The following is a 20,428-nucleotide window of genomic DNA, read 5'->3' as shown; positions in this document are numbered from 1 at the left end:
TTGGCCAACCTCTGCTCCCTGGTCTTACAAATTACCGTCTTGGCAATAGCCAGGAGGAGGTTGACCAGGAGGTCCCGCGACTTTGTGGGGCCTCGGATGGGGTGTGCGTAAATTAACAGGTGAGGGGAGAAGTGTAGCCAGAACCTCAACAAAAGGTTCTGGAGGAGCTGAAAGAGGGGCTGTAACCTGGCGCACTCGAGGTAGACGTGCGCCAGGTTCTCCCTCTCGCCACAGAAGGGGCAAGTGTCGGGAATGGGCGTGAACTGCGCCAAATACACGACCATGCTCACAGCTCCATGCAGGATTCTCCAGCTGATGTCCTCAGTGGGCCTTTGAACTAAGATGGAATAGAGACTGTCCCACCTGGGCTCCCCACCCTCTATTGGTGGTAGGAGGTCCTGCCACTTGGTGTCTGGGCGGGACACAAGGGTGGGGAAGTGTGCCCACTGGAGAAAGGTGAATGGGCAGTGAGAGCCTGTCCTGAGCTTGCTTGCTGCACCAAGCCAAGCACAAGTAGTGCTCCTGCATGGTCCAGCCAGCACTGGAGCCCCTTTACATTTCCTCTCTCCCCACGCCATGTACCTTAATGAGCTGATGGAAGGGATCTGAGCTAAGCCCTGCACTGCCAGCATGAAACCCACAGAGCAAGTCAGGGAAATCCTTCTTGCCCCTAGGGTTGCCAGATGGTTTAACAAAAAATACCAACCCCCCCCCCCCCCCGGCAAAAAAAACCACGCTGGAAAAAAATTCTGTTGAGGAAAAAAAAAAAGTTGCTGCATCTTTAAATTCCCTTGCTCCCCCCACCCTCCCCAGACACGGCAGGGGGAAATCAGAAAATACCAGACATTTTACATGAATATTTTTTGTTTCTAACCAGAGGGAAGGCGCAATTACCGAACTGAAACCGGACACCTGGCAACTCTATGTTGCCCCCAACCCCGAGCCTCCCCTTGCCCATCAGGCTGGAAACACCCCCACTGGGCTCTACTTGCAGCCTCTCCCTGTTTGAGCCCCTTCCTTCCCCACCCCCTCCTAAGAGAGGAGACCTCTCCCGCCTCTGCACCGCCTTCCTTCTATGCAGAAGCCTGCGTGAGCTCCCAGATGCATGGGGGGAGGAAGAGGGTGCTGAGTTCGAGCCACGGATCACTTGTAAGGCAGCCGTGGACTACTAGTGGCCTGTGGACTGCACTTTGAGAGCCACTATAGTAAGGGATCAAAAGTCCCTTACACGGGGTAGGAGACTTGCAATGCAATCATACAGAAGCCACTATTTATGTGCCAAACATGCCCCAGCTCTCCCGTACAGGTGTTACAGAAGGAGAGGCACCACAGTGACCACACACTAGAAGCTTGCAATACAGGAATGCACAGCTACATTGCAAGACTGGGGCTTCGGTAGACTGGTCCATTTACAAGAGGCTTCCAGGGTGCACTGCAGGAGCTAAAATTGCAAGGACCGCGGGCTTTGACTACAAAATCCTTGTTCCCACGGGGAGCACGGGCGGTCCAGGGCCTAAGTGAAATGCCGAAGGTAACCAGTCATAGGAAGGTGGACTCCAGGTTACCAGTGGCACCCAGCTGCAGTGCGATGCTTCCCAGAGAGGCCGAACGAAGGGGGGGAGCAGGGGCTGCCGCTATCCGACCTGTGCTGCGTGGGGCTAGGCCGCGGCTCAGCGAGGCGGACGCAATCTCCGTGTGCTCCGCACGGGTACGTCTGAGCCCCACCGCCCGCCTCCTTACGGACCGCGGCTCTGGGAATCAATCACCGCCGCCCTTCGCACACACCCTCCTGCTGGCGCGCGGGCCGGGCGTCTGCGCGGCTTTCAAGGGCCCAAGCAGAACCCTAGGTAAAGCCCCGCCCCCCCTGGGCGGCAGTACGAGTCCAGACTGTTCCTTTCCGCCCCGTCCTACACGCCACGCCAACAGCCTGGGCGGAGCTTCACGTCCCTTCCTGGCCAGTAGCAATGGGGTTGTCATAGGAACGTTAGAACTCTGAGGCCGGGAAAGTTCCGCTCCTGCAGCCCCGCCCCATCATGTGACGCCTGCACCCCCCAGCCCCAACCGCTGCCGTTAGTTTCCGGGAGGACTCCGGTGCGCGCGTCACTAAGTTCCGTTGGGCAGCAGGCGCCAGAGGAGCCGCAGCAGCAGCATGTCCACGAACAGCCTCGGCTACAACGAGCAGGGCGGAGAGGCGGCGGCGGAGCTGGGGCAGGAAGCGGCGGCCTCTCCCGCAGCCCCGGCCTCCGTCCCCGCGGCCTTCGGACTCTTCAGCAGCGACACCAAGAAGTAAGGGAAAGGGGGCGTGGCGTTGGCAGAGGGCGGGGACAACGGGGGCTGAGGATCGGGGCTGAGTGGAGGGCGTGCGGGAGTCCGGCTGCGAGGCAGGCAGGCGGTCGGTCGGTCGGTCGGTCGGCCTGGCGTACGCTGCTGGTTACCGCGTTCCTGTGGCCAGCTGCATACGCTGAATGAGACTCGCTGGTTGATCGACCCAGCTCACACAACTTCTAAAATGCAAGTTCCTTGGGCAGCTGGAGGCACGACCATGAACGTACCCAGAACAGCAAAACACGGAACGCCAAGTGTCATTTTAGAACCGGCCGGTACCGACGTTTCCATGCAAATTATGACATGCGAGCTACCATCCAAATAGACTATGGTAGTAAATCGGTGACTACCTTTTTTCTGGTTGCCATATAAAACATTTAGCTACTGTATCTGTTTAAACAGCTGGTGCCTTTGTTAATGGATAACAGAAATACCCTTTCAAATGATTTTAGTTTGTAGTTCGTCAGCAGTTTTGTGCTTAAAACCCGTGAAAGATCAGTTTCTTTATACAGGTAAATAAGCCTTCCAAAAGGCGCTGGTATTCTTACTGCATGGTTGTAGTTATGATGTTGTAACAAACATCTACATGGGTTGGTGTTAAACATAATGTGGAAGATGTTTAGTTGTATATTGTGGTCTCAAGACAAAACTGAGACACTAGAAAATTGTTGAATTTATCATGGAAACTAAAGGCATATTATCCTAGAAAGTTAGCATCCTCTTAAACAAATCTGGAAGTTAAGAGAAACATTTAGTATTAAATTGCTGAAAGACACGGTGGATGAGGTAATGTTTTATTGGACCAATTTCTCTTATATTCCTGAGGAAATTCTGTGCATGATATTTTGGGGTTCTGCAAATTTTATTTGTCAATAAATTTGGCGGCACCAGCATAGCAGTGAGTAGCAGAGGTGACTTGCTGTATGAAGGTAGATCATCCTGTAGCCCCCTAGAACAGTGGTTTTCAAAGTGCAGTCCATGGACAACAAGTGGGCTGCAGCCACTTTATAGGCAGTCTGTGGCTTGAATTCCGTTCCCCTCCTCACTAAGGATGTTAAATTGCAGTTAATTTACTATTTGAGTAGTCAAGGGAATTTCTATTGAGTACTCAGCTAGTCAATAGCCAATACCACATTCCACCAGGGGGCTCTTGTACATTTCAAAGGAGGAATGCAGAACACAGCATGCAGCGGGAAGTTTCTCTGACTCTGGGCTGCACATGGGCATGCTAGTTTGAAATGTACAAGAGTCTCAGTGGGGGCTCTTGTGCATCTCAAAGCAGAAGTGCACTCACAGAGTCCCAGGGTCAGCGGGGAACTCCGCAGCTGACTGCATGTTCTGCATGGCATTTCCCGAGACCTGTGGACTCCCCAGCTAATCGTGGGTTTCGCAGAAACGCTGCACAGAGCCTGGGATCAGCGGGGGAGTCCCCAGCTGACCCTGGGCTCCAGGCAGCGCTGCTGCTTTGAAACACTGCCTCAGCATTTCAAAGGGGCAGCGCTGCACAGCTGATCCTGGCATCAGCTGTGTGGTGCTGCCCTTTGAAGTACCCCCTCCTTCCCCCCTTTGCTGCCTCTATCTGACGGGAGGGAGGGAGTCAATTAGTCTTTAACATCCTTACTCTTCACCTACTCAGTGGGAAGCCTATGCTGTCACTCCAGTCACATGGTTGCCATGCAGCCGCAAGTCTGGAGCACCAGCTCTGGCTTCCTGCTTGGAGTGGTGGTGGTAGAAAGGTGAAAAAAGCCCTAAACTTCCTTGCCCGACCGGGATCACGGAGACAAGCAAATCAAGTAGTGTGGGGGGCGGGGCAGGGGAGCAGCAGCGCATGGAGCTGCTTGCTCTGCCTCTTTCCACGAGCTGTGTCTGGTGGGAAAGGTCAGGGCTTTTTTCACCTCTTGCCTCCCCCTCCCCTCCTGCATGCACTCTTTCCCTGGTGCTCCCATTGGCTGACCAATGGGAGAAGCGGGAGGTGGTGCTTGGGAGAAACAGAGGTGCAAAGCCAGGTAAGCTCCCCCCTCATGCCAAGATTGCATACTTCCAGCTTGCTCTTGCATCCTCCCTTGCTCCTGCACCCTCCCTACTGGCCACACTCAGCATCCTCCCTCCTGGCTAGACATCCTACACCAAGCACCCTCCTGCACTTCCACCTGGCTCCTTCACCTCCCCCCTGGCCAGACATCCTACTCCCAGCCTGCTTCTGCACCCTACCTCCCACTCAGACCTTTCATCCTTGCACCCCACCTCCACTCCAGATCCTGTACCCCCATCCCTATCCCACATGCTGGTAGCCCTGTTCCACACACTGAACCCCTCATTTTTGTCCCCACCCCAGAGCCTAAGAGAATCCACAAAATCCACTAACTGTGGAACCCCACAAAAGTAAACCTGGCCTATGGGAAGCCCTGAACTTCAGTCCTCCCTGTCTCTTCCCCTCACCCCATGGTGCTGGAGTGCCAGAGGAGTAAGCTGTCTCAGTTTGGGGTAGGGATGTAATAGTGTAGTTTATTAACCAATATGCAAAAGCTTATAGGTTAATGCTGTAGACTACATGCATTTCCCTCCCTTACCTCCCACCAGTAAATTTTTTAGCAAGCTGGCCAGCAACCCAGCTCAGTTCTAGCTCACGGTGGGTCTTGGACCTCCCCTGCTATGGCTCTGCATTTAAAATGTATTTGGAGCCGGGCGGGCAGGCAACCTGGGTCACTTCTGGCTCACGCCATGTCCATGAGCTCGGACACCCACAGATGGGCTGCTGTCACCCCACACTGCTGCCTCTTTATCAGAGGCAGCAGCACAGGGTGACAGGCAGCCAGTCCGTGAGAGGAGCTGTATTTTAAACTGACTCCTCTTGCGGACCAGCTCACGTCTGCCACCCCACAGTGCTTCGTCTGATACAGAGGCAGCAGTGCAGAGTGGCAGGGAGCTCCTTGGGAGTGGGGCTGGAGCGCACTGTCTGTCGACCCTGCCCCCGGGGACTATAGAATAAGAATTCATGAGGTTACTCGACTATTCAGTTAACTTATATTTAACATCCCTAGTTGGGGGCCACATCAGTGAGGCTTGATGTTTTTTGGAGGTGTTTTTTTGCTGCTCACTTGTGTAGTCCCCAACTAATTTTTCTGTGGGTCAGTGCCATAAATAAAGAAAACATGAAAACCTTTTGTATTAGTAAAATATGAATTGATTTCTGTATTTAAAATGAAATTTGATAAACTAAAATGAGAAAGTTAAAACACTTAATCTGTTTAATAATTTAAATTAAACTGTTCTCTCTAGCTGCAGCACTAGCAAAAAGGCTCGGGCATAATTCTGTAATTAATGGTGAGTTTCCATTAGCAGCTGGTCATCCACGGAAAGGCTTACATTGAGCCAGGTGGGCCTTGGACCAAAAATTTTGAGAGCCACTGCCCTAGAACAATGGGTAGGTGGTGAGGTTACCCTTGTGCATGACACAGTACATATTGTGTGCAGAATTTTAAGTTTTTGTGATGCAGAATTCTCTCAGGAGTAGCAGGTAAAGCTGCCTACCAGGTTTAGCAGCCCCTTGCGAGGTGCATCAGGTATGGGCAGGCAGGCTCAGACTAGGGATGTTAAATATCTGTTAATTGAATAGTCGATGAACCTCGTGAATTCTTATCAGTTAGTCGACTATTCTATAGTCCCCGGGCAGCCCCTGTCCGAGGGGGAGGGGCCTGAGCTCCCGGACCCGGTACAAGCCAGAACTGAGTTGGGCTGCCTGCCCGCCTGGCTTCTAATACACTTTAAATGCAGAGCCGCAGCAGAAGTAGGTCCAGGACCCAGTGCAAGTCAGGACTGAGCTGGGTGGTGCTCCAGCTTGGATGGGCTGGAATGTCCTCCTCCTCCCACTGCAGCTGAGCTGGAGTGCCCCCTGCCCATAGGTTTGTGATACACCGGACAAATTCTGCTCTGGGAGGTTGGGGAGATGCTCCAGCTCCCGCCCGTAAACCTTTCAGAACCCTAGTTTAGCTGTTGGGGTCTCAGAGCAGGGGATGGTTGCAGTGTGTAGGTGATGTGGCTGATTGGGGTGGGATTTGAGTGCAGGGGTCTTGAGGTGGGGGGAGCATGATCAGGGTCTGGTGAAGGGGGATGGGGCTCGATGGGAGGGGATCTAGGTTTGGCAGGGAGGGTCCAGATGCATGAGAGATGCTGTGGCTCAGAATTCTCCCCGTACTGTCAGAGAGACATAGAGCTCGTCAACAAGCTGTTCAAGCCAAAAAGCGTATCCTGCAGGAAAAAGGAGAGAAAATCATATTTAAAACAGTGGAAATTAATATAATCTATGGTGTTGTTTACCTTAGTAATGTCAGACCTGAAGAAGAGATCTGTGGAGCTCACACTACCTTGTCTCTTTTGCCAGCTGAAGTTTGTCTAATGAAAGATGCTACCTCACCTACCTTGTTTCTAGAAAATTCAGTTATTTTTGTTTGCTTCACTTGATTGATTTGCACAAGCAATGAGTGCATTTATGCTAACACGTAGGGATGTTAAAATGTTTAACTGGTTAAATGATAGAGCTTACCTTGGCAGCTGTTTTCACTAGGGATGTGAGGCATCCTGGGTAGAGCAGCCTTTCTCTGTGAGGAAGGGGGGAGGGGGGAAATGGCTCAGGCAGGGGCTGCCCTGGCTGGGCTGGAGTGGAAGTGGGGTGGATAGTGATGTAAAATCCCACCCGTTTTAACTTAGGTCCTGCTACCTGGCCTGGCCCTCCGGCCTGGCATGGCTCGCCATCGCTGGAGTTAACAAATAAGACCAGTTAGCTGGTTAACATCCCAACTAACAAACCTAAGTTGAGGTTAACAATTCAGTGTTCTCACTTTTGAGAGTTGAACTATTTGATAATTTCTGTAGCTAAAAGGTCTTCTGAGTTTGTCCAGTGGGTCATTTTCCCATTATTCTGCCATTTCTCCCCCCGTCATTTCTTTTAACCATGATTCCTGCTGAACTAACCACCTCTTCAACACACACCCCCACACTTTAACTGCACCTTTATTCCATTTCCCCACCACAAATTCTCATAGCTATGGTTCTACAGCTTTTTAGCAGGTTTGCCACAGGGGGATCAGTGGCTGGGCTATAATTGCTAGCTTTTATACAGGGATTTTCATTTGTAGATCTCAAAAGCACTTTTACAGAGGAGGTAAGCTTAATTTTTTTTCTCCTAAAAGTTATGTTTTAGTAACTTCTCGCTTTCAACCTATTTTTATCCTTGAAATTGGATAAAGGTTTTTGACTACTGGAGGAGTGAAATTCTGGGGCAGACCTCTAGTCTTCCTCTAGGTAAGATTGACAGAGATCCTGTTTTTTGTTTTTCTTTGTTTTTTGCTTTTCTTGACGACACAGGACACAGATCACTTTCAGGGTTAAACTAACGTAAGTAGTGGAGTGTTGGTGACTCAAAGGTTATAAATCATGTTTGAGGATTTTGGTAACTCAGAAGGTATGGGTGTATTACAGAAGTGGGTGGGTGAGGTTCTGTGTGTTGTCTGGCCTTCTGTACATTGTTAGATTGGGGTGAGCAATAGTTTTAGAAGGCGGGGGGGGGGGCATTTCACAAATTTTTGAAGTGGCCTGGGCTGCCCTGGAAGGGGTGGGGCCAGGTCACCTCCATGTTCCCCTTCCCACAGACCCTGATTGGCCTGGGAGCAGAGGGATTCTGTGAAGTCTTTGCCCCCACCCACCTCCGGCACCTAGAGAGAACTGCCAATTGTTTTGAACAGATGGTGGTTCACTCTAGGAGCTGCGAGCCCCTGGAAGGAAGGAAGAGACTTTGCGTGCTCCCCTGTCCCCAGATCTCGATTGGCCTGGGGGTAGGAGAGCAGTAGAGACGCCATGGGTAGAATCAACCCGCTTGGTAGGCTGGATCCGGCCCGCGGAGGCTCTCGTGGGCTAGATGATCATGATGGTCCCTTTTGATCTTAAAGTCTGAGTTCATATAAGAATTAATTCTAAAAAGTCCTATTGTGTGTGCCTATATTATAATGATGGTCAGATGAGATGATTATATGGGTACTTTTGAGTCTTAAAAACAATGAATCTCTGAATTTTCATTCTGCAAATGGGAAAACAGTGAAATAAAGGTCATGTGTTAGGGTAGTGGCCGAGCCAGAAATAAATGCTAGGTTTACTGAGCCCTGTATACTAAGGATGTTAAGGACTAATTGACTTTCCGATAAGCGAATGCTGGCTGGCTAGCCCTAGGCTGCGTGTGGAGTTCCTCATTCCTTCTTTGAAATGCACAAGAGCACCACCGGGGGCTCTTGTACATTTCCAAGGAGGAATGTGGAAGTGCCTATCGACTAGTCGATGGAAATTCCATTGACTACTCAACTAGTAAATCAATCATTAGTTAACATCCCTACTATATACATGTGTGGTGTGCTTAATTATGAATAACATGGAAGAGCTAGGGTAGTTGAAGAGCTCCTGAAGAGTATGCCTCTGATCTTACCCCTTAGATTCCTTCTGACATCTCTAAACTTAACAGAGGGAGATATGGTAACTAAAGGGCTATAAGAGCAAGCAGACTGTGAATTTTTTTTTAAGAGCAAAATTTGCAACCAGCAAACTTAGGGCTAGTTTATGTAAGAAGTTATCCTGAATAAGTAACTCCATATGTGGACACAGTAAAGGATACAATCTCGGTGTGAGGACAAGCCATTAGTGGTTTGTCTGAAGCATTCTAGAAATGGTGAAGTGGGCATGTCTGTACCTGGGGGAGAATAGTTATGGGCAGGGCTCGCCGAACCGCAGCAAGCCCTGCTCGCCAGCCGCGCTGTCCGGCAGTCTGTGCACACGCAGATCGCTTGAACCCCGGCTCTTCCGAGTTGCAATCTACTCGCAATGGGTGAGTAGATTGTATTATTTGTCAAGCCCAGGTTATGGGACACAATGGAGGGGCAGCAGAGGCAGTCTCAGCTGGTGATCTGCAGCTGGCTGGCTACTAGGGACCCCCAGATTTAGAATTTTAGTAAATTTAAAATAAAAAACCTCCAAAATCAAAACTACTCTTCTGAGTGTGACTAGAAGACATGAGTATTGAATTGTCAAGAACAATTGTGGTGGTGGTGCTCAGTAAGTAAGTTGTGGAATGTTTACATGCATCCCTTGACTGTGGCAAATCATCCAGAAGGGTGATACCAGATAATTTTTCTTATTTACTCCCAGGCTGTGTCTACATTGGGGCGATCTCGCACAAAAGCGGCTGCTCTTGGGCAAAAACTTGCTGCCTGTCTACACTGGCCGTGTGTTCTTGCTCAAGTAAACTGACATTCTAATGTTTAAAATCAGGGCTTCTTGCACGAGAACTCTGACACTCCCACTCAGGAATAAGCCCTCTTGCGCAAGAGCTTTTCCAGAAGAGGCAGTGTAGACAGGCAACATGAATTTCTTGCGCAAGAAAGCCCTATGGTTAAAATGGCCATCAGAGCTTTCTTGCGCAAGAGAGCGTGTACACTGGCATGGATGCTCTTGTGAAAAAGCACATCTCTTGCACAAAAGCACATGCCAGCATAGACGCTCTCTTCTGGAAGAGTTTTTGCAGAAGAACTCTTCCGCAAATGAGTTTGTGTGAGAACATGCCAGTGTAGACATAGCCCCGGTGTATACAGATTTTGAAGGGGGAGGGTGGTTGTCTCACCCGCCCCTCACATACAGCTCTGGTAAAAGTGGATGGGAAGAGAGTCTGGTCTTCACGTTTAATTATGTACACATTGCCTGCTCAGATCATTTGAAACTGGTTTGCCAAAGAAGTTAGAGACAATTCCTAGTCAGTGGCCCAGATCAGAGTTGATTGTCACTTCAGGGAGTGGACAGGAAGTAACGTGTGCTGTCAGTATTCAACTCTTGCAGTGGTGCAAGTGTTTTGTATTGGGAGTTGAATAGAACTTCTCTCAAGGTGGTTTAATTGAAATAGCTGACTTCAATCTGGGTTTGCATTTGTACTTTCTAGGTATTTGTGTTTGTGTGTGTGTTAAGAAAGTGCATCCTCATAGGTAACAAACGATGTTGTTTGGCATTAAAATGTAGCTTTTACACTGAATTTGGTGCTTTTTTATTAACCAGGAACTAAATCTGTAGCTCAAGCAATTTATATAGCTTAATTTATACTTAAAGTTAAATTTTCTACCATAATAAAAAAAAGTGAATAATGCATTTCTTCTTTACTAAATTTATTTTTTTCTTTGTGACTTGTGTCAAACTCTACATGGATGGAAATTGAAATTTTTTTTCAAAATGCAAAACAACTAGCATTTTACATTTTTAACTAATGGGCTGTGCTCCATGCTCACTGTACTCACCAACCCCCGTCGCTCTGGTCCCTTTTGTGGCCAGAGAGTATGGTGACATCATTCTTTCGCCTATCAGGAAAAACTCTCTCTCTCTCTCTCTCTCTCTCTCTCTCTCTCTTTCTTAATATTAGATAAACCTACCTTTAATTTGCTGGCTATATAAAAAAGTTTCTCAAACCATCTTTTGCATTTAAAACATTGATGTATTAAAGAAAGGTAGTACCATAGACCCCCCCATTTTATTCAATCTTCCCTTAACTAGCACTCAACTCTTTATACTTAACCGAGCACTCAGGAGTCAGCCTGAAGCATGTGATCGCTCTTGTGGCCATTAGATGGCACTGCAGCATCACATTTTCCAACATGTCCAGAGTGTTGATTATCTGATCTGGCCTCAATCTGAAAAAACAGGGTTCTAATTGTATCTGTATTAGTAAGTTGAAGTGATTGTTTCTGGTTGCTACAGCTATGTCTATACTTAAAAAAGCTATAGCTGCAACTGTGTCCCTGTAGTGCTTCTATGTAGACACTCACTACAGTGATATGTGGAGTTCTTCCATCAGTGTAGTTAATCCAGCTCCCTGAAAGGTGGTTGCTAGGTTGACGGAAGAATTGTTTTGCTGATCTAGCACAGTCAGTGAAGGCCTTAGGTTGGCATAGCTATATCTCTCAGGTGTCGATTTTTTTCCACACACCTGACATTTATTTACGCCAATGCATGTTTTCAATATATACCAGAGCTATGTCTTTCAAGATTTTAGAACTAGTAGATCTTATCCTCTTACACAATTTTTATTCATAGATTGGAAAAATAAAACAATTTTTGCTGCTTTAACTCCTAGTTGGGATTTTTATCGTTGAATCAGCTAGTCGTTAAACTCAACTATTTCAATTATCAGAAATGAAGAAAATATTCTCCCTGAACTTGCAGGAGAGGACATTGCTATAAAAAGGTAGGTTAGCACTTCTACAAATTCTGGTTCCATAAGGGTTAGCCAGAAACTTCCAACTAGCTCAGTGGCTTGACTTTCTCTAAAACATTAGCAGCAAACAGGTATAGTTTAATGTGGGGGATTTCAGCTATCCCTATATTGACGGGTACATGTCACCTCAGGATGGGATTGCAGAGTTAAAATTTCTTGACATCTTAAGTGACTGCTTCTTGGCGCAGCTGGTTCCGGAACCCACAAGTGGAGAGGCTGTTCTTGATTCAGTCCTAAGTAGAGCGCAGGATCTGGTTCAAGAAGTAATATAACTGAACCGCTTGGAAATAGTGACCATAATATAATAAAATTTAACATCTCTGTGGTGAGAGAAACCCTAAGCAGCCCAAAATTGTGGCATTTAATTTCAGAAAGGGGAACTGCACAAAAATGAGGAAGTTAGTTAAACAGAAATTAAAAGGTACAGTGACAAAAGTAAAATCTCTGCAAGCTGCATGGAAACTTTTCAAAGACGCCATCATAGAGGCCCAACTTAAATGCATACCCCAAATTAAAAAACACAGTAAGAGAACCAAAACATGCCACCATGGCTTAAAAACCAAGCAAAAGAAGCAGTGACAGATAAAAAGATCTTTTCAAAAGCGGAAGTCAAATTCTAGTGAGGAAAATAGAAAGGAGCATAAACTTTGTCAAATTAAGTATAAAAATATAATAAGAAAAGCCAAAAAGGAATCTGAAGAACAGCTAGCCCAAAACTCAAAAAGTAATAGCAAAATGTTTAAGTACATCAGAAGCAGGAATCCTGCTAAACAACCAGTGGGACCCTTGGACGATCAAGATGCTGAAGGAGCACTCAAAGATGATAAACTCATTGCAGAGAAGCTAAATGAGTTCTTTGTTTCAGTCTTCGCATCTGAAGATATTGGGGAGATTCTCAAACCTGAGCCATTCTTTTTAGGAGACAAATCTGAGGAACTGTCCTAGAATGAGGTGTTATTAGAGTAGGTTTTGGAACAAATTGATAAACTTAACAGTAACAAGTCACTAGGTCCAGATGGCATTCACCCAAGAGTTCTGAAAGACCTCAAGTGTGAAATTGTGGAACTATTAACTATGGTTTGTAACCTATCCTTTAAATCGGCTTCAGTACCTAATCACTGGAAGATAGCAAATGTGACACCAATGTTTAAAAAGCATTCTAAAGGTGATCCTAGCAGTTACAGACTAGTAAGTCTAACATCAGTACCTGGCAAATTAGTTTAAACTATAGTAAAGAATAAAATTGTCAGACACGTAGATGAACATAATTTGTTGGGGGGTGGGAAATCAACATGGTCTCTGTAAAAGGAAATCATGCCTTTCTAATCTGCTAGAGTTTTTTGAGGGGGTCAACAAACATGTGGACAAGGGAGGTCCAGTAGATTTCCAGAAAGTCTTTGACCAAGTCCTTCACCAAAGGCTCTTAAGTAAAATAAGTTATCATGGGTTAAGAGGGAAAGTCCTTTTATGGGTTGATAATTAGTTAAAAGACTGGAAACAAAGGGTAGGAATAAATGGTAAGTTTTCCGAGCGAACTAGCGAGATCCCCAAAGGTCTGTCCTGGGACCAATTCTATTTAACTTATTTATAAATGATCTAGAGGAAGGGTTAAACAGTGAGGTCACAAACTTTGCAGATGAAACTGCTCAAGATAATTAAGTCTAAACCAGACTGCGAAGAGCTTCAAAAAGATCTCACCAAACTAAGTGATTGGGCAACAAAATGGCAAATGAAATTGAATGTTGATAAATGTAAAGTAATGAACATTGGAAAAAATAATCCCAACTATACGTACAGCATGATGGGGACTAATTTAGTTACAGGTACTCAAGGGAGAGATCTTGGATTCATTGTGGATAGTTCTCTGAAAACATCCATTCAGTGTGCAGCAGTAGTCAAAAAAGCAAATAGAATGTTAGGAATCATTAAAGGGATAGAAAGTAAGACAGAAAATATCTTATTGCCTCTGTATAAAACCATGGTACGCCCACATCTTGAATACTGCATACCAATGTGGTCACCTCATCTCAAAAAGGGTATATTGGCATTGGAAAAGGTTCAGAAAAGGGCAACAAAAATGATGAGGGGATTGGAATGGGTCTCAAACATAGAGAGATTAAAAAGATTTGCACTTTTCATCTTAGAAAAGAGGAGACTAAGGAGTGATATGATAGAGGTCTATAAAATCATGACTGGTATAGAAAAAGTGAATAAGGAAAAGTTATTTACTTATTCCCACAATATAAGAACTAGTGGTCACCAAATGACATTAATAGGCAGCAGGTTTAAAACAAAAAAAAAAGGGAAGTTTTTGTTCACTCAATGCACAGTCAACATGTGGAGCTCCTTGCCAGAGGATGTGGTGAAGGCTAGGTCTTTAACAGGGTTCAAAAAAGAGCTGGAGAGATTCATGGAGGTTAGGTCAATGGCCATTAGGCAGGATGGGTAGGTATGGTATCCCTAGCCTCTGTTTCTCTGGAGGTGAAAGGGGAGGGATCATGTAAGGTTTCCTTGTTGTGTTTCCTCCCTCTGGGGCATCTGGTATTGGCCACTTCTGCAGACAGGATACTGGGCTGGATGGACCTTTGGTCTGACTCAATAGGCCCTTATGTTCTTATGCGTGCTCAGTAGTATCTTCAGTCTTTCAGATCTGTTCAGATTATCATAGTATATAAACTTGGAGACATTCTTCTTGGACTACAAAGATAAGCATTACGTGTCCTCTCTCACCTCAGGGCATTATTAACTCTGAAGCCGAAAGCTAGGTGTTGAAACATCAACTTCTTAACACTTTTGCTACTGGTCATTTTATCTTAAACATCTACTACTGGGCCTGTCCTATAAACCAGTGATGGGCAACCTGTGGGCCACTGGGGCTCCACCTGCGACCCATGGACTCCCTGGTTGCCCATCCTCTCCCATGCTCCTCTTGTGCACTGAGGCACCCAAGCACCACACTTACCTGTTCCTCTACTTCCCTCCCTCCCAGAGCTGGAATGCTGCAAATCAGCTGTTTGCAGTGTTCCAGCTCTGGGTGGGAGGGGAAGGAGTGGGGATGGATCGTGAATCAGGCGATTTGCGGGTTTTGAAAGTTCTGGGATGGAGTGGGAAGGAGCTCTGGGGCTCTGGTAGGGGAGGGAGGGCAGGTGGGTGGGGGACACAGGGCGTAGGTGAAGCTCCAATGAGGCGAAGAAGGGCTGCTCATGCGGCCCACCCACCATGCCTGGTTGCCTATCCCTGCTATAAATTGCCGTTCAAATATCCCTGAGTGCCAAAAGTCTTGGCCCATTTGTTCAGACTTCCAGTTTTCCTTTTGATAATTTTTTTAACGATGCATTTATAAATCATCAGAACAGAAGTATGCTATAAACAATGTGTAGTCTCACAGTTAACAATAGTGGTTACTATGAATATAAATATCAGCATATTAATTAGTGTGGCTTATTAGCTATAAACTGGGAAAAAGAATACCCTAATTACTGCTAGTACTTGGCTTATTTGAATCCGGGAATGTGGTATGAATGGAGAAACTAATATATTACATTTTAAGCTAAGTTCTAACTGATAACCTCTAATACTCGATTATAGATGTTATCTATTAGTGTAATTTTATAATGGAGGGTAGGATGAGTGGCTTCTTAAGCATCTGTATAGTTATCACAAAAGACTTCTTTCCGGGAGACACATGCTAGAGATACTGTGCTGCTAGTAGTGAAAGATTGTTGGAGTTCTTAGAAGATTTGTACCCTTTTAACTTTCAGTCTTATACCCAGTTGAGGCTAATTCTAACTCAGACCTCTTTCTGATATACTAAACACTGAACTGAAAATTAGTATCTAGATATACAAGATCAAAAGCTCATTATGTTCATCATTAGGGCTCGACAAATCAGTGAATCTACTTCTCCGTGGCGAGTAGATTTCAGCCGGTTGCCCCGTTCACCGGTGGCACGTGCATGCGCAATGAGGGTCTTGCGCATGCGCAGTGCAGGGCTGGTGAGTAGATTTTGCCGCGGTTTGTCAAGCCCTGTTCATCATGTACAAGCAGTACAGTTTTAACCAGTAATGTTATACACAAAATTACGTAAAAGAGTTAAGATTGTAAATGTAAGCATTCAAAACACAGGAAATGCCAGTATTTAGGCTGCTTTTGTTGTAATAGCTTTTTAATTATGCTGTTACATACTACAGGTTGAACCACTCTTGTTTGGCACCCTCGGGACCTGTCTGATGCCAAACAGAGAATTTGCAGAATGTTAGGAAAGCAGTTTTTTTTATACATGTCTGTTCAGCTCACCTCAAGATAAATTTGAGCCAGAGCTTTTGTAGCAAGTGTTTGTGATTTAGAGAGACAAAGGGAAAGTCTTAAAATGGGGGAGATCATTCTGACTAAAATTGGAAGGTACAGTGCCCCTTTCTCACCTTTCTTCTGTATTGATTGAACCCAAACCGAAGAGAAGAGAAATATAATCAATCTATTCAGTATGCATTGCTTCTAACAAATCTTCTGATTACTTGAATCAAACCAACCATATCAAGAACACAGGAGTGAATGGCAGGGCTTGCTCATGTCTGGGTAGAAACAACACGATTAGAAAGAAATGGCTCTGATTCCTGTAGAATGGTAAATTGGCTTAATATGAGAGTAGTACTGATTGAGGTCCTCAGAACCATATGAGTTGGCCTAAAAAGCTTTAGATTAATTACATCAGTTAATGAATTAGGTCAGTACTGGAAAGGTCATGGAAATAATCTCCGGTATGGTGATGTGCTGTTTCGCGGCAAACTAGCAACAAATTCATGATTAACCATAATGAGCCTGTAGTATGCTATGCTTCCGTATTGTATTTCTGTGCTGAGGGCAGTAAGGCTTAAGCAATCATTTTTCCTTTTAAGTATTGGGAGGAAATATTGCCAATATAGCACTGCAGAAGGAACATGTATGAATGTCCTAAAATACAGGTCCTGCCTCAGGAAGCTATTTGCAGCCCAAAAGATGAAACCTTGATGATCAACAAATCTGTTCTCATCATATTGCATATTTTGCATATATGCAATAAATACTATTAAAATGTGGCATGAGTTGACTCCTTGGAAATGTATGTTTTCAGCAGTAAAACTTGTACTGAAATGTTTTAATCAAATGTCAAATATTACAGGCCTGTAATATTTGAAAAGCACAAGTATTTACTGATATATAATAGTTATGTATTTCAGTATATGGCTATGGCAAAGTTTTTTAACAGACATTTTCAGCTTTAGTGATTTTAAGCTAGAATTACCAGACAAAATGCATTCCTAATATATTAGGGTCTGTTTCCTACAGATCTAGCTCATGTATGCTGCTGCACATACATCAGAAAAGTTGGCCCAACTGTATAACTGTGTTTTTGTTTGTTTGCTGAAATTTGCTGTAGCTATGTAAGATATAACAAAATAAGATATTTGAAATTAAATAGTTAAACCAAGGGTTTTTCTAGAAGCCACAATAAGGGTTGGGGTAAAGAGATAATCACATCAACAGATGGGGGGCGGGGGGCTTTCACGCTGATACATGCCAATTAAGAAAGAGAAGAAAAAGGATTCATCCATTTTACCTTTCTTGATATGAGCGAATTATTTTTCAGTTCTGATAGATGAATCTTGCAACAACTGCCACTCATTTTTCTATGTTACTTTTAGTTAATATCAATATACCTAGTATGTAGCTCAGAGTACAGACTACAGATCAGGGTCTCAAACTCAATGTACTTTAAGGCCAGTTCCAGTCCTCAAATCCTAGCAGGCCAGCAGGCACCTCCATCTGGCAGGGCTTCAAGGGAGAAGGTGTCTCCATGCATTCCCCCACAAAAGTCTCTCAGTCCTTCCTGCTGGCCTGTATGCTTCCCCTCCCACATGTCCCTCTCCCCCACCTGCTGCCCTCGGGAGATTTAAAACCCACTGGGGACCCCCCCCCCATCATCACCACCAGAAGCACAACCGAGCTAGAGTGGCTTCCTGCTGCTAGCTCCATGACACTGCCGGCAGGTCCCATAGGTGTAAGCTGTGAAACTATTAATTCGTTTTGTTAGACTGACGCGATATCAGTAATGCTAACTTTCCTGATTTGATCACAAGCCTCCTGATAAACAGAGCTTCTTTATTTTCTGGAAAGCTCTAGCCACTTTATTAGAACTAAGCCAGAACTGGGAACTTTTACTACCTCATCCATTGTTACTGTTCTGACTTAGTAGATTGTGCGTGTTTGTTGGTACATGGTATTAAACGAGAATCCCAGCCTTTTCCTTTTTTTTAAAAAAAAAGACTTTAAGTCTCATGGTTTGTGGAGAAAAGCTAGGAAACTTGCCCTGAGTTCAGCCAAAGACCTCAAACACCAAATGCTAAATAAAAAGATCTACAAGTGTACCTTTGTCTCTGATTTCAGGAAGCCATTCTATTTTTGGGGGGGTGGGAGAGCTGATGTAAGAGTTTTCAATGCTTGGGGTAGGCAAGCAGCTGAGCAGGCCTGATTAAATAACTTGTTCAAAATATTTTGAGGGCTGAATTGGGGGAAGAGCTCAGGCCACAAATGGCCCCTGGGCCAGTAGTCTGAGATGCTTGCTGTAAATTCATCATTTTAGAATTTTGTATCTATGTTATAGGATACATTCTACCCAAACCATTTATCTTTGTTAGTGCACAGACCCAACACAAACTGGCATACCACCATATTAGTTGGCACAGTGTCACTCTGACAGATGGGCATGAATGTAGATTTACTACTGGCTAGTATATGCATCAAGTTTAAATATTAGGGGTGGACTGCCCCTCAAAGAATTTCATATATGGCAGTCTCTACAAGATTCCCAAGACAGGTTAACAGACAGAAAATTAACTCAAAAAATACCTTTAGCAGCTCTTGAAAGCAAGTTTAAAAAAAAATCTGTTGAATTTAGATTAGTATTTTTCAAAGAGAAATGGGGAACGAGAATCTTAATAAAACCCTCACCTTAGATCAGCTCTCTACATAAGATATTTCTGGCTGTTTTAATGTTCTCACCTGTTGCCACAGTTGGAGCAGCTGCCAACCAACGGGGCTCTCAGCCTGCGCTGGGGCTGGTGGTGCCACTGGCTCCTTGTTCCCAGTCCCCACTGGAGCATCCCTTGTCAGCGGCAGACTGGGCTCCCTACAGACAGAGGCTGTTCTAGGTGCTGCACCAGCATCTATCTGTGGCGGGATCCCCTGTGGGGCTGGAGCAGCTTCCTGCCCACAGCAGGTGGGGAGCTGCTCTAGCCCCCACTGGCTAATCACATGCCTACTTTCTACTGCCTCCTTGACCTGACACAGGGTTAAGGTGAAGCATCTCAAGATTTATAGACTGAGATGAACAATTTGAGATGACTTAAGTATCATCTTGAATGTTTCTTAAGTCCTCTTGTACCATTTTTGCTAATGTTTCAGATAAAATATCACTATTCATAATTTCAGTCAAACCATATTATTATATGATGGTGTAGCCAGGTCGGTCGTTCAGGGGTCCTGGGGCACCCCCAGTTCGTGGGTCCTTGCCACGATGGGTCCTGAGCTGCCCCTGTTCCCGGCCTCTACCTCTCCACTCCTACGGTCCTCTCTCTGCTGTCGGCTCCCACCGAGCTCGCTACTCCGCTGTCCACTCTGGTCGTCTCCCGGATCATGGGGCCACCATCCCCCAGCTGTCCGCCCGGCGACCGCCACCAGCCCGGGACCGCTCCGTCCCATCCCGCTCCTCACTGGTCCGGCCGTCCGCTTTGGGTGCTGGGATCCTGGCTCTGGGCATCGCACTGCCTCCCGCGGAGTCCCTTGCGTGCCCTGCAGAGGAGGCTGAGAGCAGAAACTCCCCTGCTCTCCTCAGTCCTCCCCTTCCTCCTGTTCCTCCCGCCGCCCTTTTGAATTCCCCGCTTGACGTCCGGCCCGCCCCTCCGTGGGCCGCCCTGCCACCCCGGGGTCCTAGCGCCCACCGGCTGTAACCCGGGCCGCCCTGCGCATGCGTGCCGGCCGCACTGGCTTCCCCCAGCTCCTCTGCCTGTGCTGCCGCGCCACGCCGGACTCCCGGCGCCAGCTGATCGGTCGCACGGGTCGCGGGGCCGAGAGTGCGGGGGTGAGTTCCCCCCGTCACGGATGGATTGGAGTGTTCTTGTGCTAGTCTCCTGGAATGTGTTTACATACTGTATTTTAACAATGCTAGTAAAACTGGATCAGAGTTCATGTATTGGACAGTGAACTTGTTGGCAGGTAGCTGATTTTTAACAGGGCCAGACTTTTGCTTATAGCCTTACTTTTGCTAACTTTGCATTATAGCAGCTGGGCCTTTTTAGTTCAGGTCTGAGGCCTAATATCCAGCTCCTTGTAACAGACCTCATACCCCATGCTCTTTCTGCTGTGGTTGATGGTGATAATTCAGTCTTATGGGCATTTAGATCGTAGGTGTCACTAAAATGTCTTTCCATAATGTGCTATTGCATCAAATTTTGCAGAGGTGAAGGAATAAGTATTTATAATTCTGCTTCTCTGAAGACATCCTTTGAGTGGATTTCTGTTTCAAGGTTTCATCTCCTTGATACGGTCTCATATGAAAATTGGGGAGCAGGATACAGTGTTTGCATAGAATGCCGTAGTGTGGATGCACAACCGATTATGGAACTACAAACTGAAATAAACAGGAAAACAGTTAAGTGGGAATACGGATAAACTAAGGGTACGTCTAGACTACATGCCTCTGTCGCCAGAGGCATGTAGATTAGGCTACCAGACATAGTAAAATGAAGCGGCGATTTAAATAATCGCCGCTTC

At 46.0% G+C, this 20,428-nt stretch overlaps 1 protein-coding gene across 1 annotated transcript in view; it reads left to right on the top strand.

The window, feature by feature from the left end:
* The first annotated feature begins 1,986 nt into the window (after positions 1-1,986).
* The window catches only part of AP3B1 (adaptor related protein complex 3 subunit beta 1), a 322,060-nt gene continuing 303,618 nt past the window's right edge, over positions 1,987-20,428 (top strand). Inside the window, exon 1 of the mRNA XM_006119130.5 lies at positions 1,987-2,286. Within this exon, the coding sequence (XP_006119192.1) occupies positions 2,150-2,286 (137 nt within the window). The 5' untranslated portion in view covers positions 1,987-2,149. The remainder of the gene's footprint in view (positions 2,287-20,428) is intronic.

This window comes from Pelodiscus sinensis, chromosome 6 (assembly GCF_052426305.1).
Source record: "Pelodiscus sinensis isolate ZL-2025 chromosome 6, ASM5242630v1, whole genome shotgun sequence".
In the NCBI taxonomy this organism is placed as follows: Eukaryota; Metazoa; Chordata; order Testudines; family Trionychidae; genus Pelodiscus; species Pelodiscus sinensis.
Note: the sequence above shows the minus strand (reverse complement) of the source record. Positions and strands in the feature narration are given on the sequence as shown.